The sequence below is a fragment of the Pezoporus occidentalis genome, unplaced genomic scaffold, assembly GCF_034315485.1.
Source record: "Pezoporus occidentalis ecotype Australia unplaced genomic scaffold, CSIRO_AGI_Poc_V1 ctg4, whole genome shotgun sequence".
Taxonomy (NCBI): domain Eukaryota; kingdom Metazoa; phylum Chordata; class Aves; order Psittaciformes; family Psittacidae; genus Pezoporus; species Pezoporus occidentalis.
The window spans coordinates 12,080,268-12,093,249 of record NW_026915724.1 but is presented as its reverse complement, the minus strand read 5'-3'; the positions used below and the strand labels follow the sequence as shown (position 1 = coordinate 12,093,249).

Below are 12,982 nucleotides of genomic sequence, written 5' to 3'. Positions count from 1 at the left end.
TTCATGCCTGAACCTCTCAGATCTGTACTATACTTGGCTCTCCTGTTGTAAGGCTGAAGGCTGGGTTCCCTGTTTTTGCCTTTGCACTCTTACCTACACAGCTGTTAACCATTACTCTGCATTTTGTTTGTCTATCTTTTAGCTGAAGGTGGTTTGTTTTTTTTTCACTTGATCTAATTTGATTGGGAGAAAGTAATTATGCAGAAACCACAATGTCTTTGACTTGTGTAAGCAGACTGTGCAAAATAGATCTGTCTAAGGAGAAATAGGCAAAACTTGGTTTTCTGCTACTTCTGTACAGGAAGTGACATTTCTGGCATTGTGCCTGCATTTTTGTGTGTATTTTTTCACCTAGGAAACCCCATCTCTTCCCACCCATCAAGTTTGCTGAAACTTCAGCATTTGTGGTTGATGGAAATTGTTTTTTTTTGGGCCAAAAAGAAATTTCAATAAAAATATTGTAGGTAAAGTTGTCAAAAATCCCTTTTAGTTTGCCATGTTTGTTTGAACTGTTTTATTACACATTTTGATATGCTACACAGGAGTGTATTGACTCTGTAATTGCTTTACGCAAACTAAGTTTGTTTGCTACAAGTGAAGTGTTCAGAGTGCCAAATCCCCGTTTTGGGAACAAAGCTAGGAATCTTAAGATCCTTTCAAAAAATAGAACTTTGTTCTCTAAATCAGAAATCTATTCAAAAGCTGTGGTCTTCATGTAGTTGAAAAGTTACTGAAGTTTGAGCTTTCAGAAATACTAGTGACTGAAAGCACAGCTTCCCATCTGCAGATGTTTCAAAGGTCTGATATTTTGGAAAACAGATTTTGTCCATCCTAAAATAAAAGGTAATTGCTTCTGAAGATCTTGCTCTAAAAGGTCAGTCATAGCCTGCTCCCCTGTGTAATCACACAAACAGTTCTAAGTTGTGTGAGCTTTCCTTAAGATTGTCCAGCTGGCCAGAGCCATGCTGCATGGGCCTGCAGAGCAGAGCATCGCCGCCCTGATGCTCCTGGTGAACCCAGTGGGGCTCCGTCACTCACACAGAGCTGGATGTGGAAACTCACTTCAGTGAGGCTGGGAGCGCTGGTGAGAACACTGAGGGTTACATCTTTCCACTTCAGAAACTCAGGGGACATATTAAACATCCGCTTCATCAGCAGCAGACTCTCACTCAAAGGATGTCATGTCTAATGGAGCTGAACTGCCAGACAACTGCACCTGAGAGGTTTTCTGCCTCAGGTTAGTCCCCCATCCGGAGTCAGAAGACCTGCCAGTGGAGGGAGCCAAACTACATTCCTATTTGCAGTATTGATTTTGCTGCTGTTCTTGCTGTACTGCACTTTCTGCTTTCTCTGTGGTAGGAAGCCAGGTACAGAACAGTGTGTACCCATAAACCTCCTACTTGATGGTCCCTGCTTGTAAACCGGTATGGGAAGGAAGATACTCTGCTTTCCACAATCAGAAGACATGGTAGAGCAGCTGTTCCCAGTAACAATAATGACACTATTGCTGAGACAAACATTTTCATGATGATGCATGGGAACACTAAATCCAAACCACATTGTTTAGCTAATGCATGCTTTCACTCTGCTAAAGGGGAATGTCACATAACTGAAAGTAAATTGAAGAGATCAGAGTTTAGAAAATATGACAAAGTTGAAAACTTAAAGCTGTATTACACAGTAACATCCTTTAGCAGAGAAATTATTGATCCAAAGTGGTGTATGTATGTGTATTTTATGGCAGTTTTTGTTAGGTATGATTCGCCTCTGGCCAGTCCAGTGAACAGAAACTGTTGCGAGTCAGGAATGCTTTCTGCCAAGCTTTTCAGTAAAGCTGAGCATACCATATTGATATGTGCTGTGGGAAAGGAGATGTAGCATTGCGACATATCACGGGTATGTCAGGCTGTAGGTAAGGTTTCTGGGATTTTTCTTTAATCTGCCCTCCCAGTTGGGACTAATGAAACACTGTTCTCAAGACGTGTGCATGTGCACGTGTGCACAGAGTCCACACACACTTGCTTAATAAGGCAATACCTTTGTTTTTCTTGGTAAGAGGAGAAGTACTTGCCTTCAGTAAGCAATACAGTGCAACTAGCTTAGGGACAAATGGAAAGTTAAAGATGAATTGAGACCTGGAACATTTAATTCATAAATTAATTACCAAGCTTAGCTATACCTACCTTAACATTGTGGCAGCCTTGCTGCTGGCACTCTTGAAATAACAGAGAGAGATCTGAAGCTTCTTGGAGAGCCTGTTGCTTATGGCACTGTTGTGGAGAGGTTGCTAAGTTTAGATCACAGGAATGCAAAGTTACTCAATCAAACACAGAAATCTGCAAAGTCAATGCAATAAATGGAGATAAAAATGAGATTTTGTTTCTTACTAGAGTATCATGGGTAGCTTTTCCCCTTCCTCCTCCCTATGGCTTTGCTCTAAACTCTGGGCAATGGTGATTCTACCGGGTCTGATCAAAGCTAGAAACACCTTTGGCAGTGTTTTGAAGGCTGCATCTAAACTCAGCTATCAAAGAAGAAAAATGTGGAGGGAGAGCATGTTAGGGACTTAAAAACTATTTTTAGGTGTGCAGGCCAGGGAGCTGATGGCAATATCAAAGTGCTTTTGTGATTACTTGGTTTTCATGTTAGAGAGTAGAGTCTGTCAGCACATTGTTTGTTTTTACTGTCCGGACTCCTGCTTTTGAAAAACTGATCCAGTTAATTTCAGTGATACACTATACAGTAATCTTGCCTATTAAAATAAATGGAATCCAGCACTTTCAACAAAAGCTCTTGACGTTATGATCCTCCCATGTATTGTCAGGGTCCTGGGGCACTGCAGCTTATGAATAGCACAGACAGAGGAAGGTTTATAGAGTCCATGGCAGTGGTTTTATTTCGCATCCAGAGTGCAAAAACTTCCTTCCAAAGAACAACATTGTATGATACTTTTAAAATTAGTAGGTCTGTTTGGCCACACAAATAGTTGTGCAGGTGCTGTAGGACTTTGTGACAGAGCACTTTGGAGGGAAAACTGGAGTGTTGCAGAGGCTGTGTGCTAACTCAAAAAGCCAAATTAAAAACGTATGCAGCCTCGCATGTGGGTGGCTTTCAGGCAAGTGCAGAGTGTTGTTAAATGTTGAAATCAAATATAGGCATGGGAAAAACTGGTGTGTGAATGGAAAGACTGATCACATCCTTGTCCTGTCGTTTAAATGTGTGGTAGGCTCCTCTGAAATTGAAAATCTGCCTGGTAACAAGCCAGCTTGTAGGGAAATACAAATCTGAACCCAAGACTTCATCCTTCTCTAAAATCTAGCCTTTGTGTAGGTTTGAAATACTAAGTTTGCATTTACAATTTATTAGCAGCTGCCATTGCATTTTCATGTTGAGGCTGTGGTCTTACTGTCTGCTCATTCACCCCAGTGCCCATAAAGCCAGACAGCTGGCTACTTAAGTAACGAATTAGCCTCAAAACACAGCCCTGAGGTGGAAGAAATCCCTGTTTTGTAAATCTGAAAATGGAGATCTAGAGGGTAAATATTTATTCAATAAATTTTGAAATGCTGTGGCATGGACAGGATTTGATGTTTTTTCTGGAAAACCTCAGTCCCATACTTGATAATGACCTTTTTATCATCTTGTAGGTAGAATGCCACAAATTCATGCAAATTTTGTTGTTCTTGGTGTGATAAGCAAACAGTAATGCTTAACCTGAAACAACCCTGTAATCCTGAGGTTTTGTTGTGTAAAATGAAGATTTGGTGGATTTTAAGAAATAGTTCCTGGCATATGATGATCTAGTCCTTATCTACTGTCTAGCTCACCAAATGCAGAATACTCTTTTTTACAGTTAAAAAAGGCACAGAACTATTTGAAGTCAGGAAAAATGACTGAGTTGGATTTTGGCCAAAATGTTAGATTAATCAGATCAAGAAGAAAAACAATGCAGGTACTTTTGGTGGATTAATGAAGAAGAAATAGGCCTAAAGCTTTCTGAAGCAAGCTAAAGTGGATGCTTCAGGTTCCCTAATCCTGCTTCCTTTCCTTGCCCGCTGTGTAGCTGTTTTATCCATTCAGTCTGGAAGAGTCCTGCCCTGAATGCTTTTGCCAGTGACACCACCTTTTAATCTTCCTTCTGTTCATTTGCAGCTACTTTGGAGCTGCAGTTCCTTTTATGTCACTCCCCCAGTATTTAGAATTTATAGTTTCCTCAGATAATTGGCCATCTTGACAACAAGAGTGACACAATCAGCTGTCAGATACTTTTCATTCCTGACTCCCATGCCAAATCTGACATGTGGATATTGGGATAATAATGTGTTATCTTAATTAGGTGTATCTTCATGATGCATGCTTTATAACAGATAGAGCATATGAAACTTCTGCAATGCCTTGCCAGGGTATCTTTGAAATGATATTCCCTACTTAAGTGTTTTCTTCCTTCTTAAATAAATAAAGAGTAAACGAACAATTGCAGAGTCCAAGTCTGAATCCTAGCACTTCCTGTTAAAACTCACAAAATAGTGCAAGAAACATGTTTCGTCTGCTTTCTAAGGCTTGATGATGTGATAGGAAGGATGTTGTATGTAACATCAAAGAGCGATGTTGTTATACCTCTGAAACATGACTTCTGGAAGTCCAAGTGAAATAATGTATATTCATTTTTCTCCTGTATATGGCAGTTTTTAATAGGCTTGGATTCTTATCAGAAATGTTCCAATGATTCCCTTCATTGTGTTTGTGTGTGCTTTGTTTTTTTGACCAGCCAAATTTCTCTCACACCTCCCAAAGCCCTGTTAAGTGACTCCCTGCTGGGTTTAGTTAAGAGTGGTGCTGGGCAAATTGCAAGCTGACAAAACTGGCCAACAAACCATTGGTGATGAGCAAATGTTTCTGCTCTTTCAGCTCCTGCTGAATGTTGCTGTTTTTTTAATTCCAGCCCATGATGTTCAAGTGGAAAATGGTGAAGTCTGGACTATGGACAAGCTGTACAGTGTTTTGGACCTGAATACAGAGTCTGGCAAAGGATCAGGGTGGATTATAACTTTCACACTTGATGTCTATATATTCATGTTAGGATTAAAGTCATGAGAGTACTCTTGGCCCAGTGATAGTCCTTGAAGTCTACTTCTTGGAGTTGTACATGATGATCTAGGAGCTGAATTTAGATCTGCGTATTTATATCTCACTTAAAATAATTGCAGACCTGTTTGCAAAGGACCATAAAATGTGAACCTTTAGACAGCCCTGCAGAACAAGGTGTGTAATGCAACAAAAGTAATTCACAGAGCATGACTGGATTTATTTCTTCGCTATGTCCTCTGCTGCAGTGAATATATTATGAATATATTGTGTTTTATTCCCTTTCGTTCCTCCAAATGTAGCCTGAGGAGAATTAGATCTTGCATGTTGCAGCATGCCTATACTGTTCTTACTGTGTTCTCATCATTGTCCTCCACCCCAAGTCCATTAATTGCCTATACAACATGTCCTTATGCTGGCATGCACATGGCAAGAGGCTTAGTGAGCCTTAGTGAGCCAGTGACTTTCCCAGGAGGAAAGATGTGAGCCCAGGGCAAAGTATTTACTCAGTAGAGTTCTCTCAGCCGTTAGCTCTGCTGCTGTGTTTTGCTTTCTTTAGTAATCTGAAAGAGATTTTATGAGAACTGAAGCCAGTCAGGTATTAAATTGAGACAATAGTTATGAATGATACTGAATTCCTTGTTTGTCCTATGAATGGGATGTGCTTTAAAGGTGGGAGCAGGTGGCAGTCTCCTAGTATTCTTGGCTGTGCCACTGATTTTCTTCAGAACTGATGTTTTCCCTGAAGTTATATTCGTGCTCAGGTCTCGACCTGTACAAGGATGATACCTATATCCCAGCCAAAGGCATACTTACTTATAAATCCTCTTGAGAACTTTAGGTGAGAGACCAAAGCCATGTCAGCATTAACAAAATGCAGATTTCAAGACTGGATCTACAGAGTGAAACAGCTGGCTGTTTCAGGGGAAAGGAGACTGCTCTACAATGCTAACCAACAGGAGGTGGAAGTGATAGGATAGCTTCCTTCAATTGTGTGTTCCAGATCAGAACTCAGATGTGGAGGTTGATGCTCTCAGAGCATCTTGATTCTAAGTTGGAGAAAAGTTGAATTATATAAAAGACCCAAAATATGTGAAACTGCAGTTTAATGTAATACTTTGGAAACTAGTTTAATATTACCTCTTGGTGTGTGAGGGCTCAATGGTATTTCATAATAAGCTTACTGGGTTTTTTGTACTCTTTACAGTTTTGACTCAGATTCATCAAATGCAGGACAAAGACGTATAGAATAGTGAAAGGGAGACTGTTTGGAAAGAAAACAATAGAACAGCAAATAGCCTGCTGATTAGGCCAGCAAATGGGAATACAGGGGAGCTGGGTGTACAGGTCTGTGTTTATTCAGCATGGAACCCCTCCACAGGAGAAATTAAGTCATGCCATACATAGCCACTAATGTGCTTGTTATGAAGGAAAGTGTAGAGAAAGCCCTTGAACCTGCTTCTTCCATATCCTGTCCCTAGGGAGGGCACTAACCACCACCTTTTGGATCTGGCAGGCATGTTGTCTTAGCGTTAAGTTCTCTGCTGTGGAGTGTTAATCCCACCTTGAAGCAGGCTAATCTTTCCCAGGAGACATTATGTTAAAACTAGTAAATTCCTAGAACAAGTTTTGGTTTGAACAGATCAATATTTTCAGATACAGTAGTATTTATTTGAAAAATACCCAGCTTATACTTGGTGTTCCAGTCACAAAAGCCACTTTGTACCTCAGTTGTATTTCTCTGATGCCCTAATGAAAATTGTGACTGCTCTCCCCTGGGTCCCTCAAGCACATCATTTAGCAGTGTGTTGCTTATCTCTGTACTACTGTAGTAGCTCCTAGTTGTGATCATAGATGAGGGCTAACACAATGTTAAGTATGTTGCAAAACAAAAAGCTTTGTGGTGGTCTCCAAGGTATTTGTTATCTAAATGTATATTAAAAGGTTGGAAGCAGATAGTGTGGATGAAGTGTGTGTGTATTTATCAAGGAAACACTAAACTATAAATGATAATTTTAGATATATTGCTTGTCAAGGCTTTTTGTACATTGTAGAAGGGGAGAACTCTAAGGAAAGATTTGAAATAATATAATAATTGATAAAAGTATCAATTTTCACATGACTAAGCAAGAATATTAATTGTCTAGAGTGCAGTACTGTAAGAGAAGGTTTTGCTAATGATTTAAAATACGACATGAATTTTTTGCAGACCTTGTGTTTTAATGTAGATGTTACTTAAGAAGGACGTGGGAAGGAACAACAGGCTATATACTTATATTCAGATAATTGTATTTGCTCATTATTAGTATCTTGTTGCGTGCAAACCAGACAGTGCATGAGCTGGTACTTCCAAAGCAGGTTGAGTGAGATCAAGAACAACCTGTAGGATAGATGGTATCTGTCAATCTAATTAGCCAAACTTAAAGCAGAAAACAGCAGTGTGATGCTGCTGTTGCTGATGGAAATTTAGGAAGGTGAGATATGTGATCAGCCCACTAATACTCTAGAATCACAGAACACCTCAAGTTGGAAGGAAACCATAAGGATCACAGAGTCCATTTACCTCTTCCTCACAGCACATCTAAAACTAAACCATATGTCTAAAAGCACCATCCAGATGCTCCTTGAACTCTGACAGGCTTGATGCCATGACCATTTTTCCTGGGGAGCCTGTTCCAGTGACTGACTGCCTTTTCAGTGAAGAAGTTTTTCCTAGTGTCCAACCCGAGTTTCCTTTGGTGCAGCTTCATTCCTATCGCTGGTCACCAGAGAAAGAAGATCAACACCTCCCTCTCTGCTCCCCACCTTGGGAAGTTGTAGACTGCAATGACGTCACCCCTTGGCCTTTTCTTCTCTAAACTGGACAAACCCATGGACCTCAGCTACTTCTCACAAGTCTTGCCCTTGAGTTCTTTCACCATCTTGGTCGCCCTCCTCTGGACATACTCTAATAGTCTGATGTTCTTCTTATACTGATGTGCCCAAAACTGCCCACAGTACTTGAGGTACCATCATATATCTGATGCTAAAGCATTCTGTGCTTGCTTTTTAAAATTTGTCCCTTATAATGACTGTAGTCCTCTTCTCTAACCTTAGGTTTGAGCTGTGCATGTTGCTGGAGAATGAGCACATCTTTGAACCAGAGGCAAATGACGAGTCTTTCTCCTCCTCTCATCTTCTCTCCTATGAGAAGGTAACCTTTTTTCTTTCAGTTCTTTCCTTGTTTAATCAACATGTATATTGGGTGATTTAGGATGAATTCTCCATGAATGAAGAAACATAATATATGTGATTGAGATAAAGAAGTGGTCAGATACAATTTAAATTACAGGATGACCAGAAACCTCTCAGGGACAGCTGTCATAAACTGTAATGCCACTCAGAATCTGGAAGTTCTGCAAGGCTGCTGGCAAAGAGTTCCCTTGTTCAGATAGGCTGTTCCAGTCCTCTCTCTCAACTTCTCTATGGATAGCAGAATCATTATAATATTTAATTCTGTATGGCATTGGCACCTCTCTGAATGATGAGTGTTTATAAAAGCTTTCAAACTTGAAAAGCATGTAGCATTCTTTTCTTTGATAGATGACTAAACGATTTCTAGGAATAGTAAACATTAAGTGCGGTAGAAGAAAATCATGTGTTATCAAGGCAAGACTGGTAATGTGTAGTTTTGAGCTTTATACAGGCACAACTGGAAAGTCATCATATATTACTGAAACTTGGTCTGCACATGTGAATCCGGCTGACAAAAGAATGTTGATGTCAACTATGTATGGGATGAGGTGCCAGGACAGAAATAGGTACCACTATGGAAGAGGGCTGAAGCTCAAGCTGATGGCTGATACCAGTTTTGTTGCATTTTTCTGCACTATGTTATCATGTAATTACCACTTAGCGTGTGAATCTTCACAGCGTGAAAAACCTCACCCCTAAGCCAATATAATTTACATTGTCTTAATAGAGATACAGTTACACTAAGGGGGGGGAAAATCTTTTTGTAAGTAAAGAGTGTTTTATTTTACATTGCTAATTTAAGCCTTATTGGCAAAAGAATGTATAAAGTTTGTACAAGCTGTGCCAGTGTAGCTCTGCTAGAAAACTTTCTCTTAGGAGTCAAACTGGGAAGCTTTTGAACCTTGAGTTCTAATGTGCAGCACAGAAAGAAAGAGAAATGGATTGTTGCCTATTCCAGATAACAGTAGAGAAGCTGCCCAATCTGTCGCGCCTAACCACACTGCTGAATCGCTACGCTACAGATCCCCAGTATCAGCAACTCTTCATCAATCTGGTAAGACTGAAGCCAACTCTAAAAACAAACATTTCCTCCATGAACAATGTGTTTGTTATATTTTCTCATTTGTTTATGATGGCTGTGTCAGCCGCACTGATTTACATAAACACTGCCAATCCTGGGACGTTACATTCTCAACAAAAGTAGCTGAGTACAAACAGCATTCCCAAGTTTTAATTCATATTGTATAAACATAACAGATGTTGATAAAATGAGCCAAAAAGAAAATACAACAAAGGAGACCATTTCAAGGAGGCTTTCTGATTAAAATACATTCCAGATTGACAAAATGATACAATGTTAATGGAATAGATCATTTAAATGTCATTATTTGGCTCTTATAGTCATATAAAGCAAATATAAAGCAACACTTTTGAGATTTTAGGCTCCATTACGGTACAGTGCCTATACATCAACTTATAAATAAAGCTATATTTCTTTCCCCTTTCCTCCTTTTTTTTTTTCCTTTAATCCCTGCTATGACATCGCCACATTTATTTCCTAAATACTTTACTAAAATACTGGGTCCAAAAGCAATAATGTGTTTGGTATAGTGAATAAGGCCTAAAATAAATATGTTATAAACAAAATAAATGTAGTTTCTGCCTCAGTGAATTTTCAGTCTACAGCACTGAAACTGAGGTAGGGGGACACTAGGAAATCCACGCCAGTGAGCTCAATTCAGATGGATTTTATTAAAAAAGATATAAAATCTGCTCTGTTTACCTACGTGTAAATAAGATGGAACTGCATTTGAGATCCATCTAGCCTGAATTCTTTGCTTCATATAGCTAGAATATAGGTAGAAGGAGAGATAAGTTATAAACCCCACAATGCTCCTAATATCCATTATCTGGTTTGGTTTGAAAGTTTTCTTTCAATAGATGGGGAAACAGAGGTGGAGAGATGACACATAACTTTCCAAAGTTCAGGAAGTCATACATGGGAGTAGAAGCCAGCTCAGCTGAGACCCAGTCTAGTTCTCGTGCCACTGGGCCACACAGCTTTTTTGTGATGGGAAACCTATTGCACTCAACTAAGTTTCACATTGACACCTAACTTTTTAGTACCTGATGTGATTCCTGAAGTTTAGTATCCCTTCCAACAACTTGTTATTATGACTCATGAAAGCTCTGGTTCTGATATACACAGAAATAGCCATTGTGAAGTTTTTGGGTGTAGTGATTTCCTGCGGCAGTGAGCTCTGCAGCAGAATTATATGTGGTATAGAAAGAGGAAACCTTTTTACCTTTATTTTCTTTTCCCCTTTTATGTCTTTGAATGTTTCATCAGTCATGTAAATGAAAGAGGGAAAAGAGATGTGTCCTTCTATACTGTGCACTTATTTATATTATTTTATCTTGTCTTTGTTTCATTCTTCCTCTGTCTGGGGAAGGATACACTTGGGAAGCATAATACACCTTCTTTGACAGAACTGAGCAAGACATAAGAAGGATATTGGAGAATTATGTGAAAAGTAAAAACTAAGTGAACACCTACATAGGCTATAAATTCCAGCCTTGTTAACAATAAAATGGTCTTTAGCCCTGTTCCTATCAAGAAACAGTTATAGCCCTCACAGTTTTCAGTGACCAGTGTTTAGCACTTGTAGGCACTCTTCTCAGAAGCCATATGATTGCTTTCTTTGTCCTCTTCCTCTCAGTCTATGTCTCCATGTGAATTGACTTTTATAAGCATTTATTGCAAAATATTACAGGATGTCATAAATGGTTGTGTAATGAAATAGCAGCTATAAAATATCTTTAGACTTAATAAACATTGGGGTCACTGACTATTTCCAAGTAAAAACTCAGACCATATCAATGGACAATTTGCTTGTCTAGCCTGTGAGATTTGGGTACATTCCAGTTGCCATAGTTTATTTAGAGTGAACCTGATGGTTCAGAATTTTTTTTTTACTATGGTATTTCCTGATGGTTTAGATATAATTGGGGATGGAGAACAAGGAGAGAAGAACTAATGTTCTTACTGACTCCTGTGTTTCAAGCATGCAACCACTCTGTCTGGCCTCCTTCCTCTGCCTCTCCCTCCCACCCCTGTGGCAGGGATGCACATATGCCTTTGTGTTCTCCCTATGTCTTCTCTCTTTGCCTTACAGGAGCCATATATAAACAGATCTGCAATGTCAGTCCAAGCTCATTTCTCACTGCAACGCACCTACATCATCTTTCGCACCCTGGGGCTGCGCCACCTCACTGTTGTTGATCCGCGGAACCAAGTGGTCGGGGTAATCACCAGGAAGGACCTGATGCCTTTCCCACTGGAGGAGAGGCTCAGGCTCCAGCTGGCACCACAGAGCCCTGATGTGGGTGAGCAGCCCCTGGATTCAAGGCCATGGATGTGTTCTTAGGCTTTGTTACTTCCTTTTGAGCCCATGTTCTTCTACAGGAAAATATAATCAGAGCTTTTCTACTTGATTCTTTCTGGAGGAGATGCTTAAAAGCTTTTGTATCTAGACATTCAGGATTTTAGCCCAGAGCTATGTCTCTTCAGCTGTTTGGTGACTGCAAGATTCATTAATTTAAATGCTTGTGACACAAAGTAAGAATTTATGTGTTTATCAAAGATGTACATACAATTAGATGAGAAGGATGGATGTTATGAACAATTTTGTCACACTTTGTCTATACTTCCCAATGAAAAAATGTCATAATCATTAGCAGCAGTTACACTGGCAAAGCCTTTTAGTGCAAACTAAATCTTCAACCTTTGAGTATCTGCATGTTAAAAAGGAAAATCTTTACATATCAGCTTTTTTTATGTTGAAATATGTATGTTTAACTGAGAGGAAGTACTACCTTGAGAGAGGTTGGCAACTGAAAAGAACAAGGGATTTGCCCTTCTTATTGGCCTATCTGTAATAGAAATTGAAAGAGAGAATTGTGTGTAAGAGAAAGGTATTGACTGTGGGGCTCCTGCCAAGTTCCCATCACACTTCCCATTGACAGAGACTTAACATGCTTTTCTGTTGCCTACATTTCTTTGAATTTCTGCAGCTCCTAGAATAGGCTCTCTTTCTCTCCTTCCACCTGATACAATAACATTTTAAGTTAAGTTCATGTGCAGTGAAGTTATGGAGAAATTCTAATAATGGAGAAACAACATGATAAATTGTGGGAGTAGTTTTTGTGTATACAGCAGCATATTTCCAAACTGAGCACAAATTAAATAATTCTTCATTATTTTGGAGTCAATGTTTGAAACCTTGGAAAGTGTTGTTTGATAATAAATGAATGTGAAAAATCTTTTGGATAAAGAAGCTTCTAAATTCCCTTTTATGACTTTGTAATTGATGTTTAATTTTGTTCTATTAAATGCCAGAGGGATTCCCACAGATTTGGATATTAAAATCAAACATATATGAAGGAATCCACCACTAATGTTGTTCTAATGAATACTGAGGAAAACGAGTAATAATTTACTGATTATAAAAACTTGCCAAAATTCCTGGAAGTGATTTTTTGGTATTTGAAATCATGCAGCTTTGAGTCCCCTATGAATAAAAGATTTGTTGGATTTTCTCCTCTCTCTGCTAGATCTTGTCTTTATTATCAATAATGCTGCTTTTGTAGCACCACAGAGAAT

At 39.2% G+C, this 12,982-nt stretch overlaps 1 protein-coding gene across 1 annotated transcript in view; it reads left to right on the top strand.

Annotated features, from left to right (window-relative positions):
- The window catches only part of LOC134171322 (chloride channel protein C-like), a 76,214-nt gene extending 63,448 nt beyond the window's left edge, over positions 1 to 12,766 (top strand). The window contains exons 14-16 of the mRNA XM_062633433.1: positions 8,182 to 8,278; positions 9,278 to 9,373; positions 11,496 to 12,766. Of these exons, the coding sequence (XP_062489417.1) occupies positions 8,182 to 8,278; positions 9,278 to 9,373; positions 11,496 to 11,747 (445 nt within the window). The 3' untranslated portion in view covers positions 11,748 to 12,766. The remainder of the gene's footprint in view (positions 1 to 8,181; positions 8,279 to 9,277; positions 9,374 to 11,495) is intronic.
- Positions 12,767 to 12,982: the final 216 nt, after the last annotated feature.